General features: G+C 59.4%; 1 protein-coding gene across 2 annotated transcripts; it reads right to left on the bottom strand.

Moving 5' to 3' along the window:
- Positions 1 to 808: 808 nt before the first annotated feature.
- On the bottom strand, positions 809 to 12,983 carry NINJ1 (ninjurin 1). Of its 2 annotated transcripts, XM_022564571.3 has the most exons (5): positions 12,814 to 12,983; positions 5,279 to 5,293; positions 4,838 to 5,063; positions 3,864 to 4,026; positions 809 to 2,701 (listed from the first exon to the last, which is right to left on the bottom strand). In XM_022564571.3, exons 1-4 carry the CDS (start codon positions 12,886 to 12,888, stop codon positions 3,872 to 3,874), a joined length of 471 nt encoding a protein of 156 aa, XP_022420279.1. In that variant the 5' UTR covers positions 12,889 to 12,983; the 3' UTR covers positions 809 to 2,701; positions 3,864 to 3,871. The 2 variants fall into 2 exon arrangements, with proteins under 2 accessions (XP_022420279.1, XP_022420280.1); XM_022564572.2 differs by lacking the exon at positions 5,279 to 5,293 and having other exon boundaries at positions 812 to 2,701; positions 12,814 to 12,981.
- Positions 12,984 to 15,071: the final 2,088 nt, after the last annotated feature.

Raw genomic sequence — 15,071 nt, forward strand, 5'->3', positions numbered from 1 at the left:
GCTTTGGGTGGTTGCAGGCAGTGGGAGAGCCAGGTCAGACCAAATAGAAGTGCAAGTATGAGTAGGGGTCCACCTCCTCCCCCAGCTCAGGCAGAGCTCCCTCAGCCTTCAGGGAGATGGTGGGCAGGACCCTCCTTCTCAGGGAGCAGCCCTGGTCTTGGGCCAGACGGCGCAGGGGTAGTCAGGGCTCAGATATGGGCCCCAGGGGGACACTGTGGGCAGTGACGCTAGCCAATGGCACCAAAGGCAGAGTAAACCCAAATGGCCCACCATGACAGTGACCAGCAGTGGTGGTCAGGAGGGCCAGTGGGGAAGACCTCAGGGCACAGCCCTGACCCTAGAGAGCAGCAGCACGTGCCATGGACCTAAGACAGGAATACATCTGGAGTGAGGGTCAGGGGGCCGGAACTGTAGAGGCATGAGCCTGAGTGCTGGTGGGTGGGCAGGTGGGGGGGCAGTCATGTGTACCTGTTGGGGGAGCAGCTGGGGTAGGGGCTGTAGGGGGCTGGGATGCACAGACCCACCCACTGTCATGCCCTGTCCCCAATGCCCCTAGCACCCGTGAAGGCCAGCCTGGCTTGGTGACCTGGGACCCAGTCCAGCCATCTGGGGCTTAACCTCTCTGGCCACATCTGGGCCAGCTTCCTGTCCTGGCCAAAGGAGGAACTAGGCCATCTGTTGGCCACGTCCATGGTCCACACAGGCTGGCATCCGTCTGGTGTGGCTGCCAGCCAGCCCACACCACAAGCCACAGACTGCTTCAGGCTATACCAGGCACGTGGTGCTGGGCAGCATCCACTTGTGCTGGGCCCTGGGCAGGGCTGGACCTGGGGGCATGGGCCCAGACACCATCCTGGACCCACCATGAGGGCCAGGTGGTAGGGAAGGTTCACAGCCAGGAGCCTGACCTCTGCTGCTTCCTGGCAATAACAAGACAGCCAAGGTAAGATGTGCTCATAGTGAGCGGCAGGAGAGGTGGTCCTCTGTACCACTTGCTCCCAGGGCCCAGCCACCTGCACAGCTCTGCATCTGACCCCTCTGGCTGGGGTGGCCCCAGGTTCATTGGATCCTCTGGGAAATGTGTCCACCCACTGCCTACCTGCTGGTCTTGCTTCTTCATGGACCTCATCCCATATGTGGATCACCTTTAAAAACCATCTTTATGGGACATTCAGACACTCAGAAGAGCAGAGAGCTGGCCCCGTGGCCCCAGCTCTGCAGCCACTAGCACTTTCAATCTTATTTCATCCATTTCCCTGTTTTTTCCTGGATTATTTATTTAAAGTAAAGCCCAGGATTAGATCACCTCACCCAGAAGCACCCCTGTTTGTCAATCACTTTGTGCAGAGTTGAATTTTCAGCCCCACGGAAGAGTCTGTGGGGTCACCTGAATGTCTTAAGGGAACAAGGTGTTGGAGCTGCCCCAGGCTCAGAGTGGAGAGGGCAAGAGAAGTGATGGGGGAGGGGCCTTGGGAGCTCCTGGGGGCTGCATCCCCACCCGGGGCTCCAGTTGCTTGGAGGGGATTCTCAGGTATCTCACCTAGGGAGGACCAAGTAAGAGCATTGCTGCCTCCAGGAGATGAGGGGTGGGGCCAGCAGGAGTCAGAGAGGAGGCGACAAGGGGGCAGAGAGTGAGGGCTCAGGCCCTAGAGGCCACAGGGTGGACGGAGGGAGCTGGAGGCCCAGCCAGGTGCGATGTGGCCCCAAGGTCCCCCCGAGACAGCACCTGGCCCTTGTTGGTGCCTCCGCAGGGTCGGGGCTTGCTCAGCACCAGCCCCACTCTCCTCAGTCCCCTCGGCCTGATTGACCAGCAGTGCCCCGCACCACCACAAGGTGAGCCAGTACTGTGGGTGCAGAAGGGACCTGTGTGGGCATGCAAACTGCAGGAAATGTGGGAGTGCTGGAACTTTCCATGAGGGTCTGGTCAGGGGTCACCAGTCCCCAAGGACACATGGGGGTGATGTCTGGAGATGCCAACAGAGGCTGCTCCCCACAAAGTTCACAGGCTTGTGGGGAGAGAGAGAGGAGGGCTGCACAGGCTGGTGCTCTGAGGGGCACGGTGCACAGCACCCAGGCCTGGGGGAGGGGAGGATGGCACTGGGAGCCACACGAGGAGGAGCATCAGCTTTACTGGTTACTTGTACTTAGAAAAGTGGGGGCTCAGACCGCCAAGGAGGGGTAGGGCCCTGCCGAGTCACTGCTGGTAGAGGGTGTGAGGCCTGAGTCAGTGGCCACGGTGGGGGTCCCACAGGGTCGCTGGTGGTCTACGGTCCTGGGTCAGGAAGTGCAGAGGTCATGGGTCACTCAGGGTGGGCAGCACACAAGGCCAGGACACTGCTGCACTGGCAGAGGGCAGGCGCCTCCTCATCCCTCTGGAAATGTCCTGAGGCGGCGCCAGCCTCTTGCCCCCCATCCTTGGGCCTGCTGTGTGTCCACGGCAGCGACGGCCCTTGCTGAAGACTCTACAGTCCTGTCTTCTTGGCCTCACCGCGCCATGCCCCAGGAGGAGGAGCGGCTGAGGATGGGGCAGGCCCTGTGCTGGCCCGAGCGGCCTGACCGTGTGTGGCTTGCTTGGATGCAGTCCAGCGGGGCCAGCCTGGGCTATGGCGGTCCGGGGGAATGCGCGCACAGGAGGGTGGGCCTCAAGGGCAAGGCGCCTCCTGGGTTTAGGCAGCTGCGGCCAGGCACGATCCGGGGGCATCTGCAAAGAAGGGAGAGGAGAGGCATGAGGGTCGCCAAGGCCAGAGGGGCCTCCAGTTCTGTTCTGGTGACCCTGCCTCAGTATTGTGTCTGGCAACCAGCCCACAAATGTTGGGGTCACTCCGACTCCGGAATCAGACAGCCCAATTCTGACCTGGGAGAGCCCCAGTTTCCCCTTCTGGGTCACTGTCAGGATTTAAAAGCCTGGTCCCAGCACACTCTGATAGGGGCCCTCTGAGAGCATGGGCCGGCGGGTGGACATGTGCCGTGGGGCCCACAAGGGCTCCTTGCCAGGCTGGTGCTTGGGGAGAGTCAGGACTGTGTCTGGGGCACACAAGCAGGTGACTAATAAGTGGCCCAGTCATCATGCAATGAGTGAGGGAGCAGGCTGGCATCCAGAGGCCTCCACGGGGGACAGACTTAACAACAAACTGGTACCAGCAGCTGGGCAGTGAATCGGATGCTATTGGTGGGGCCAATAGCAATGGCATGGGCAAGTGGAGGCCAGATGCTCACAATGGGGCCACACAAAGGCCCTGCTCCCAGCATCTTACGGCATTGTCTACTTGCTCAATGTGTAAGGTTTTCTAGTATGCCCCTGACACATAGGTGCTTGCTGTGTAGGGACAGTCTCCTGTCCACTCTGCTGTGCTAGTGGATGGACAGTTGTCTGTTTGTGGCACCCACCTCTCCTCTGGGGCAGGCCCGAGGACTGCTGGACCCAAGGGTGGGTGGACCTGTGTTGTGCAGCCCTGGCCAGGGCTCCAGACTCTGGACACATGACACATGCCAGACCCACTGACCTTCTGCATCTGCCCTCATGACAATCAGGGTTGCCTGTGTCTGAGGCCCTATAGTAGGGGCTTGCTGAGTGTGTTATGAGGGTCACTCCACTCCCTTGTGGCTCCTGCTCCCAAGTGGGGTGACCCTCGGCAGGCGCTGGGTCTCTCTGAGCGAGGACAGTGGGCTGAGTGTGGTGTGGGGTTGCACACGGCCAGGGGCGCCCACCCTGCAAGGCCCAGGTGAGGGCAGATGCAGTCACAGGGGCTCTGCATGAAAGACCCTGAGTCCCCCACGCTGGGTCGGTGACCCAGTGGGGTGAGTGGGTGGGCTCGTGGTGGAGGCACGTGTAGACCCTGCCGGGGCCGGCCCTGACAGCTCACCCGAACCCCTACTGCCGGGGTGCCGTGTCCATCGTGGGCTTCTGGACGCCAAAGGCAGTGATGAAGATGTTGACCACGACGATGATGAAGACCAGGCCAGTGGCCAGATTGTTGAGGAAGTCCAGCTTGGCATGCTTGGCAGGGTTGTTGAGGTCATACCTGACTGTGGGCGAGAGGGAGCAGACACTGCCCAGGGCTGTGCAACACCAAGGGGCCCTCTTCTGTCCCCCAGAGAGAGACATGGCTGCCTTAATACATTACAGACAATGGGCTCTGGCCTGGGCAGTCTGGTATCTGTGGCCTGACCACTGCATTCCCCCTTGTTCAGTGAACAGAAGCTCAGAGGGGCCTGGTGCCTGGTCACGAAGTGGAAGGCATGGAGGCCCAAGGCCCAGGCTTGGATTTTAAGGCACAATGTGCACAGGCAAGCACCTTTCTGAGTGCTGGTGCATGATAATCTAGCCATCCTCACACCTACCCAAGGCTGTCCTTATGTCCACTTTCTAGGCAAGGAAACAGAGGTCCAAGAGGTCGTGTAACCTGCCTGAGGTCACACAGCCAGGCAGCGGTTGTGGGGAGCCCAAAGCTCTTGCTGCTCTTAGCCCTGACCCTCACCTTGGGGGCAGGACTACCACCTAGTCCCTACGGACCGCCATAAGGTCTAGAGGGTACACAGTAGGTGCCCAGTACATATCAACTCTTAGCACAGTTATGACATTCTCCTGTGTCCTCAGCTTGGGTGAGTGGAAAGATGGAGACATGGGGTCCCTCTGCGGGCCACGGTGGGAGCTACATTTTGGACCACGTGCCTAGTGAGAAGGGCCAGGGCTCCCGTGCGGCTCTGTGAGGGCCTGGAAAACACTCAGTGGGGTAAGTGACGCATCCCAAGGTGCGTGCAGGCAGAATCAGCTGACCGTGGGGCAGGGGTACCCCAGGGCCCTCCCACTGCTGGGGCCCCCTGCCCAGGCACGCACCAAGGAAGATGAGCAGCACGCCCACACCGATCTGCAGCATGAGGGAGACAGAGATGAGGACCACCAGGGGGATGAAGAAGGCGAATCCAGGGCCCTGCTCGATGACAGCCTTCAGCTGGGAGGCGTTGGCCAACAGCAGTGCGATGTCCAGCATGCTCTCGGCCGCACTCTTCTTATTGGCATAATGGTTCATGTTGATGGGCTGGTTCCTGCCCCAGCGGGGTGGCTGCAGGGAGGGGGGTGGTCAGCCTGGGCTCTGCGGCAGGGGGCTGCAGGCCTGGGCCCACCCTGGTGTCCCCCCCTTTGAGCCTGGTCTCCTTCCCAGGGATGTGGGGGTTGACCGGATCAGCAGGTGAGGGCCCAGATAAGGGCTCGAAAGGGAAGTGCTTATTAATAGAACAAGAGGCCCAGAGAAGGCTGTGCAGCCCCTGCAAGACCCACCCTAGGAATCAAGTCCTGGAAGAGAAAGGAAACAAAACACAACCTTAGCACACACTCTGGTTTTAGATGGGAAAATGCCGCCAACTGTCTGCCTGCCATGGGCGGGGCTGTCTGGCAGCCTTCCCTGCATGCCCCTGCCTGCCCTCCTCTCCAGGAGGTGACTGGTGCCAGGGCGGGAAGTGACATGACGGCATCTGGATTCCAGATCCCTGCATACTCGCCCAGACCTGAAACAAGTCTTCCTGGGACGGCCGATCCACCCAGGCCATCTCCCAGCTGTGCAGGTACACAGCAGGTGCTCAACAGATGCCTCAGCATTCTACAATGCAACTGAGCTTAGCTTCTTCCTTAATTTTTATTAAAAAAAATTTTAAAACCACTTTACTGAGGTGTGATTGACACACAAAAACTGTACATAATAAACGTGAACAACTTGAAGAGTTTGGAGCTAAGTGTGTACCGTGACACCATCACCACATCCAGGCCACCACACATCCAGAGTCTTCTCCTGACCCTTTATTATTAGTATTTGTGATAATACTAATATCACCCTTAGAGTGCTGTACTGGTCACGACATGCTGCACAGTGGATCTCCAGGGCTCATTCTGCCTTCATGTTCACGTTGATAAAACAGGAACACAAGTTCTGATAACTTCCCTCACTTCTGCCTGAGAACATCCCCAGTCCTCAAGGCCAGGGCCCCTGTCCCTCCCAAGGGCCCTCCATGCCCCAGGGCCCCACCCAGAGCTGACTCCCCCTGTAGGATAGGCTCTTCTGTCCCAGGGCAGGAGTGGGGAGGGTAGTTAGGCAGGAGAAGGTCTGCCTCCGAGGCTGGAGTCCAGGCCACAAAGACCCCTCCCAGGACTGGAGTTTACCTCTTGGGGCGGCTGTTTCACTTGAAGCCAGGCCTCCTCTTTGTATCCAGCCCCTCTGCTCTCCTCAAGCTGCCCCTGGCCAGGCCCCTCCCCAACCTCCCAGGACAAATCTGTACCCCTCAGCCCTGGCCGCTTGTCCACAGGAATCCCTGAGCCACTAGGCCTCCTGGGGCCATTCAGATCTTGTTTCTAGAGTCATGGAAGAGGCAGGGATGGGAGGTGGGGGTTCTGGGGAGGGCAAGCCTCTACTTTCTGCAGCTGGACATATTTCACAGAACTACAGAAGGGTGGGATCTTCATTTTTACATTATGTCTTTTAAAGTTAATCTAGAATAACATGCCCAGGAGGGAGGACAGGAACGTAGGCGGCTCTGCTATGTCCTGCTTTCCCTCAGTGTCAGTTGTTCTTAAGTAGCAAATCTACTTGGTTTAAAATTCTAGACCCAAGAGCCCCCAGGGAAAGCCTCCTCCACTGGACCCAGGGCCCTGGCCTGCTCTTTGGGAAATTCCATGTGCAGCCTGAGGTCTCCTCTTTCTTTCTTCAACTCTCCCCTTTGCCTCTCCATGCCAGGCCTACAGCTGCACTCACATCTGGGTGGGCCACACCCCTAGACCAAGAACACCCAAGGCACACCACTCCTCCCCAGGGTCTGTGCCCTCCCCCGCAAAAGCACCAGGCTGTCTCCCAGCTCTGCTCTTGCAAAGCGGCCCATCTGGCCATGCTTCACCATTTGTGTGCTCCTCTGGGTGTGGGCATCCTGGAGACACTGGCCCGCTGGCCATGTGCCCCTATGTTTCATAAACCAGAAGTGCCAAAATGTCTTCCACACACACGTAAGTACCCAATACACATCTACACACAAGCACAATACATATGTGTGTAAGCACACACAAACATGTATACACAGTACACATGCACAAACACAGGTGAGCACACATGCAGACGCATGTATACATAACATGTATACACACATATACAATACATATGTATATATGCATTAACAAACACACATACACACACATATGTACACATCCAGGCTAACTGTGGAGGCTTCTGAGGAGGAGGGAGAATTCCTTTTTATTCTGAGCTCTCTTGAACTGTTGAAATATTTTATGCCCATGCAGCCACGTGCACATTCAAATACAGAATGACACCATCAGCAGCAGTGCCCCCAGCACAGGGCGCCTGTGCCCCGCTGTCCTCCATCTTGGGTGCCCAGGGCACAGCCCATCATCTTACTCACCCTTTAGCTAGGTGCTTTCCTCCAGGGAGTCCCCCTGTCCTCATGCCCCACTTACCGAGGGTAAACTGAGGCTATATGGGGAGGAACCTTGTCCAAAGCCAATAGCAAGTGAGGGTTGCACTGGGATTTGAACCCAGGTCCCAGGGCTCAGAAGCCCTGAGAGCTGACACGACAGTCCCCTTGGGGCCTGCAGTGGGGGTCTGGGGTCTGGGTCATCTGTGAGCCTGAGTGCTCAGAAGTCCCCAGCCCCTGGCTCTAGCTGAGTGACCTCAGGACAGCCAGGCCCCTCTGGGGTTCAGTCTCCCATGTGTGCAACAGGGCCACGGAGCAAACATGCCAGGAGGTTCTGGGGGGTCTGGCCACTGTCTCAGGGTCCCAGTTAGGAAGCAAGGGCCCCAGGCCATGTGCCCCTCATGATACAGGGCACTTCCTGCCCATACGGCCATCTGCTTCCTGTTCAACCTGTGCAGTGATAAGGAGCGCTGGCCAGAGGCTGCAGGCCGGGGGGCTGGTGGGGGGAGCTCTGGTCAAGCCCCAGCTCACTATAGCCTGGCAGTGTAGCCTTGACAACACGCTTCCCCTCACTGGGCCTCAGTTTCCCCATTTGTACACCCCAGGCCACAGTCTGGGAAGCTCTACAACCTACCAAGTGCCCCCACTAACACTGAGAAAGAGCACTGTTCTCCCATTCTATAGAGTGGGAGACTAAGGCTCAGGGGGGCTCACCCAGGGCTACTGTGAGGGAGGGGCAGATCAGAATTTGAACCAGCCTATCCACCTCAAAGCTTAGGGCCACGCAGGACATGGCACAGCTTCATGTCCACCCTGGTCAGAGAGCCCAGGAGGTTTGTGTGGTAGGGGCTTGGGTGGGGAGGAGGCTGCAGGGCTGATCCGCTTCTCCCATGCCTGACCTTGTGTCCTAGGCCTTCTGCGGAGGGGCTTTGAGCTGTGGAGGGAGCTCTGGGCCCTGGAGGTGACTGCTGCACAGGTGAATCCCAGGGAGGCTGCTATCTTGAGAAGGTCACTGGGGCTGGGGGGGGCGGTCAGAGCCCACCTCTCACAGGTGCGGAGCTCTATGGGCCTGGACAGGCCACCTGCCCACCCAGCTGCCAGAAGCCATGCTGGGACCCTCTCACCGAGACCCCTGCCCATGACCTGGGCAGTGCAGGGAACAAATACCCAGTTTAATGTGTCCCTAGGGCCAAGAGGACTTCCCTGAAACCTCAACGGCATCCCAGAAGCTGAGTAAGCTTGGGGCTGCCAGACTTTTTCCCCTAAAAGCCAGGAAGGAGCCTGTGGGGAGGGAGCTGACTTCGGCAGATGCCCACAGGGCTGGCTCCTTGAGCCCACTTTCTGTGGAAAGAGGGTCTCATCCCAGCCATTGGTAGGCAGCTTGCAGGGACCCAGGCCACCTGGCCCAGGGTCACACTGCTGGGCAACCTCAGCTTGGACAGGGAGGGGAGTTGGGACAGAAGCAGGATTCAAAGCAGGTCTGTGGTACTCAGAGAACCCAGTTTCAGCACAATGCATCCTCCAGTCCACCCTGGGCTTGGATGGGCTGCCCATGGCCTACAGCTGGGCCCAGGAGGTCTGGCCCACCCCCAGCCTCCTGCCTGTACACTCTCTGCTCCCCTGGGAGACAAGGGCAGGCCAGGGCCGTGGCCCACTGAACCCCTGCAGGACCCCTCAGGGTTTTGGTTATGGACTTCCTCCAATCCTGCCTGCCCCAATTCTGCCACTGACTCCAAGCCCCATGTACAAGTATGGAACAAGGAGCCCACATGGGAATTCCTGCCCACGCTCCCAGAGACCAATTTCATATCTGTAGAACCAAGCCCCCAATAAATCTATGAGGTTCATCAGCTACCCTGGGAGGAGCTGGGGTGTGGGCCTTCCATCAGCACCTATCCTTTATCATCTCCATATCCTGCCACACCATGGACCAACAGAATGACAGGTCTGTGCCTCAGTTTCCTCATCTATAAAATGGGCACATAAAGGGGAGTGAATGAAGGGCTCAGAGGTCCAGTGGCTGGTCAGAGCACAGCTGGTGCAGGGCAGGACTGGATGTTCCTCTTCCTCACCACCCAGGCTTCACCACTTTGAAAGGTTGCCTCCAAAATGAACTGTACCAATTTGTAATTAATTCCACTTAAAAAATCCATAACAAGGAAGAGAAAGTACTAGCCCCAGAAAATGCATGAGCTGAGTGAGACCCAGCGTGTACTGGAGGTCCAGCTCCAGATGCTGGGCTATCGCAGCCACTTCTGCATAAGGCCCCTCCCCTTGGGCTCAGTGGGCAACAGTGGATGTGCGGGCTCTGGCGTCCTTGCCTCTGGCTGGGACCAAAGAACTGACTGAGTAGGATCTGTTGGGGCCTGGGGTGTCCCTTGTCTGACCCACTAGTGCGGGGCATAGCTGTTATTGTGGCCACCACCCGGACTCAGCATGAAGTCACCTGCTCCAGGTCACACTGGCTTACTCCTGCACTGTCCCCATAGCGTCCGCACCCAGCCAGCCCCGAGATGTCTCTTGCTCCATGTCTGAGTGCATGGCAGGAAGTTTCCTGGGGTGGGGGCGGGGGGTTCCCTGCTGCAGCTGGGCTGGGTTGGGCAGTCCCGCTTCCTGTGGACTCAGCAATGGCTAGCAGTAACCCCGCAGCCACGTCAGGGCTGCCTTTTGGAACATGGCCAAGACCCCACCAGCCTCGGGATCTGCCAGGAGAGCAGAAATGAGAAAAAGAGCAAACTTGGGACTTCCCTGGAGGTCCAGCGGCTAAAACTCCATGCTTCCAATGCAGGGGGTATGGGTTCGATCCCTGGTCGGGGAACTAAGATCCCATATGTCGTGCAGCGCAGCCAAAAAAAAAGTTTAAGAGAAAAGGAGCAAACTTCCCCCAGCAGCTGAGGCTGTGCACGTACCCCTCCCTCCCAGGACTTGGCTTCCAAGCCCAAATGTGGCCCCAGGAGCCTCACTGCACCCTGTCCTGCCACCTCCCTGCTGTGTCCTCAGCTGGCTGTGGTCCCAGAGTCTGCTGCAGGGTCCAACGCAGCTGCCCCCTGAGATAAATCCCCGGGCATGACACAGTCAAGGACCACATTTATTTTCACAATAAAATTGATGTTTACTATTCCTGCTGCTGCCAGCCGAAAGTGAGTTGACTTAGTGAAGACTCCAACTCACTCCTGCGGGGCATCTGAGCGGACGGGCCTTGTGTGGAGGCCATAGGGATATGGGGCACGTGGAGGGGGACATCTGCAGAGCTCCCCCACCACCCTGGCCCGACAGGGCTCATCTGCCCATGGATTACACATATAACTCTTCCCTGAGCCCAGCCACCCTGGGAGGTGAGTGATCCTGCCCCACTTCACAGAGGAGGAAACTGAGGTTCAGAGAGGGTCTGCACTTGCCCAAGGCCGCATGGCAGGGCGTCTCGAGACTGATGGGGGCTCTGGGCCTGGGTCTCCCACTCAGTCCTCTTGCAGCCAAGGACATAGTGGTGACCCAGCCCACACACCCTGCTGTCTGGGGTTCTTGCTTAAGTGGGGACACATCTGAAGATCCTGGGGTTTGCCCCTCCTCCCAGCAAGCCTTTCTACCCCTCCTCAAGCAGGAGCTTGGGGCTCAGATTCAGGCAGGGACCGCCAGGAGAGAAGGCTGTGGAAAAGCCAGGTGAGGTGCAGGGGGAGGGCCATGCCTGTCCACAGGGATTGCACCTGAGGGAAGGTGCTGCCCTTACCAAACCCTGCCTGGGCTTCATCTTTGGGAGAGGGTCTTGTGTGGCAGGCAGGAATGTTAACAATGCTGTGTGCCCAGTTTCCTACAGCACTTCACACGCATTAGCCCATTTAATCCTCACCATAACCCTCTGAGGGAGGTACTACTCTCACCCCATTTCACAAATGAGAAACTGAGACAGAGTGATGTGCTCAAGAACACAGTGAGGCAGGTCCTGAGGGTGGGAAGGGGAAGGCGGAGGCTGGAGAGCAGTGTTGGGTGGGCCTGGGCCCCAGGCAGGGTGAGCAGAGCAGCCTTCAGTACTGACCATCTCTCCCAGAGCCTCCCTGCCTGTGACTGGAGCCACCCTGGAAGAATGTGTTCACTATCACATGAGCTTCCAGCCCCTCCATGGCCTCCATAGCTGGCAAGGTCTGACCTCCCATACGACCTCCAGGGATGGGATGCCCTTCCCAGGCATACCTGTACCCCATTCCAGTGCCAATGTCCCCACTGGTCAGGAAGCCTTCCTGACCCCACTCCCACCTGCCTTCAGAACCAACCCCGGGGAGTTGAGTACTTTGGCCGTGGCTTCTCCGTCTGGACCGGTCTCAGCTCTCAGACTGAGTGGTACAGGGCTGCAGCAACTGCAACTGGTCCCAAAGCCAATGAACGCAGTGATCCCTGAGCACACCCATCCTGCCTGCTGAGGGCCCGTTCCCCAGTCCAAGGCCTTGCTTGCCCCACATGTTCTCCCCCCATCCCCTAAACGTGGCCTGTTACTACAACATCGCCTAGGACTGGTCACCCACACCTGAGCAGGGCCGGTCTCTGCCTCAGTCAGGCGCACGTGGCCACCGTCCCTACCCCCATCCCCAGGGGGTCAGAAACTGAAAGAATGTCCAAAGTCAACAAGTTGGGAGGGCGGTGCTCAGGACTGCGCCATAAACAGAGGCCCTGGGGAAGTGCTAGTCCAAGGCAAAGCCAGTTAGGAACCGCTACTCTGGCCCTGCCAGTGGGACAGGACCCCAGGGTAGGAGGGTACCAGCTGTAATATGGGACCCCTGCCAGGGCCTGCCCCATGCCCACAGTGCTTCCAGGCCAGCAGGGCAGGCTCTGAATAGAGCCTCTCGTGCGGGTGGAGAGAGGAGAGGGGGCCACAGCGGCACCAAGTTCCCCATCAGGGCACGCACAAGATTGTGCGGTCTCCGTGGACACCGTGGGTGACGTAACTGTCTGCCCGCTGCTGGCCTGGGGCCCAGAAGCCGAGATCCACTCCGCCCAGTCCGGGCGCGCATCGAGCCGGCGGAGAGGCAAAGTTGGAGTGTGGTGTGGGAGCCGGGAACGCAGGGGCCCGCGGGAAGTGGCGGGGGGAGGAGGGAAGGTGGCGCCCAGGCCCCTCGGCTGTGCAGCTCGGTGTGGGCGCTACCTGCCCCGGGCCACGTCCGGCATTTTGCCAACCGCCCCCGCCCCCGCTCACTTTCCGGGGTGGCTGGAGCCCCAGGGCCACCGCTAGGGCCCCCGACCGCGCGGGTAGGGGGCGGAACGCACGGGGCGTGGCGACCACCGCCACCCTCATTAAGGACGCGGCGCGCAGCTGGTCGGCGCCCATAGGTCCCTAGGGGCCGCTGGCGCCGGGCTCAGAGAGGGCGGGCATCGGCCAAGGTCGCAGAGCGCCACGGGGGTAGGGGTGCTTACCGAGGCGTCCGGGGAGCCAAGCGAGCCCGGGCGCACGTCGCCATTGAGCTCATACTCCTCGGGTCGCGAGTCCATGGTGCGGCGCTGGGGCAGCCTCGCTCCGGGCCTCAGGGCGGCCGGCGCCTCAGCCTTTGAGACCCTGCTGCGCACCCGCGCCCCCTCCCGTCGGCCCGCCCCCCGGCCCGCCCAGCGCACGCCACCGCCCTCAGACTCCGCCCCCAGGCCGGGTCTGGAGGCCTGGCTGGCTGGAGCTAGACTGCCGCTCTCCTTCCCAGTGTGGGCGGCAAGGGCCGCGGGATCCCGCGCTGCGTTTCGGCACTCTTAGGCCCCGGACCTCGCGTGTTCGTGGTAAAGTACGTCGCCCTCTGTGCTCCTGTCGTGGACACTTTTAATCCACAAAACGAGGACAAGAACCGGCCTTTCCCCGGCCGCTTCGCTAACTGCCGAACGCGCTGTGAAGGCGAAAGGGCGCTCCCGCGGGTGTGGGTTTTGTTTTGTTTTTTTTTAACGGGGTGATGCTCACCCCAGGGGCCCCACTGCAGGTCTCGCCAACACATCGTCCGCCCCGCACCCGGAACCTGAGTCAACGAGTCGTGTGGGTCTCACACCCTCTGAGCCTCGGCCTTCTCGTCTAGGAAATGGGGGCATGAAGGCCTCCCGCGCACTCACGAGGGGAGGGAGGGGGGAGGCAGAGAGCGGATCACCACAGGTTGGGCCCGCTTTGTGTGCCAGTGCCCGCCGTTGCCCCTCATGAAGCAGCCTCTGTTGTCTTCAGGCAGGGCCCCCTTGTTTGGGGTGGCACCCTGTGTGTGCCCGTGCCAGCCGTTGGGGGTGGCCTGAGCGTGTTGGTTCCTCCAGCCCTTGGCTCTGTCGGCCAGGACGCGGGCCTCTCCCAGAAGCCAGGCAGGTACGAAGGGGCCAGGCATTATCTCCCCTGGCAGGTATGCAAAAGTACAGGCCTCTGTGTTCTCCTGTCCTGACCCTGACCCGGCTCTCAGGCCCACCTGCTTTTCACTCCTAGTCGAGCCGCCCTCCCCCTCCCCACCCCTGCCCCTTTTCCGCTGTCTGTCACGGTGTCTGCTGATGTCTTCAGCAGAGTGGCTCAGGCAGGTGGCTTGACCTCTGTGCGTCAGCTTCCCTGCCTGCGAGGGAGACCAAGGCCATGTGGGCATGGCCTTCTCCCTCCACATAAACCAAAGACCAGAGAGGGTAAGCAGCAGTGCCCAAGGTCAGGAGACAGTGAGTTACATTGACCTGGAGCTGGAGGTTCATTCATTCATCCTGTAACCACAGAGTGCCTGCTGTATGCCATGCCCTGTTCTAGGTGCTGTGGGCTGGGACAGGACTTCTGGGGCAGATGGGAGGTGGCATGGGACAGCCCTGCGTGGGGCCAGGTGCATCACTTTTTGTCTTACAGCCCTGGGAAGCAGGTGTTACCCCCTCACATGATGGGAGGAAACTGAGGCACAGCTGGGAAGAGACCCAGGAGGGCCACGCTCAGAACTGGGGAGATTGTGCAGTCCTGTAAGAGTGGACTGGATGCTCTCCCGGCTAGTCTACCCAGCCAGCAGGTGGGTACCCATGGGCGTTGTAACCTAGTGCCTGTCTAACCTGTGATTGCCCTCCACACTGGACCCTCCTTGTTTCCCCCTGCCCAGAGCCTCACCCCCGCTGCTAGAGGGAGTTTTGAAAGTGAAATAGAAGGCATGGAAAATGCAAGTCACCCTGGAGATTGATCAGAAAAAGGAATCTTCCGCTAAACCCTGCACCAGGTCCTCCTCCTGACCTGCTGGCATGTCCAAACCATTTGTGGTGGGGGACAGGCTGGGGGCTGTGGGGTGTCCACAGCACTGGCTGAACCCAGCTGGGCGCTCGCCCGCTGTATGATGTGGCTGGTTTCCTTCTCTGTTCAATGAGGTGTTTGGATTTGGTTCCTCAGTGCTCTGCCCATGGTGGGGGCCTAGTGTCTAGGGTCTGTATGGGCTGCCCTGGGAGCTTGTCCTGACCTTAGCCCTGAAGTCCTGCAGCCCACAGTTCAGACCAATAGCCCTCCCTTTTGTGCAGGTGTGAGCAGGGCCTGCCCAGTCGCAGCACCGCTGAGGGCCCAATGCATCCCAATGGGACATCAGTTCTGCCCACACACAGCCGTCCCATGAAGGAGGAACTGCTGCTGGCCCACTTCATAGCTAAGGAAACTGAGGCTCACAGAGGTGGCAACTGCCTCAGTCCTAGTTCACAAAGCCACCATGAGTGGGGAC

This window comes from Delphinapterus leucas, chromosome 6 (assembly GCF_059928025.1).
Source record: "Delphinapterus leucas isolate spDelLeu-1000000601 "Yukka" chromosome 6, BTC_Dleu_Yukka2, whole genome shotgun sequence".
Classification (NCBI taxonomy): Eukaryota; Metazoa; Chordata; class Mammalia; order Artiodactyla; family Monodontidae; genus Delphinapterus; species Delphinapterus leucas.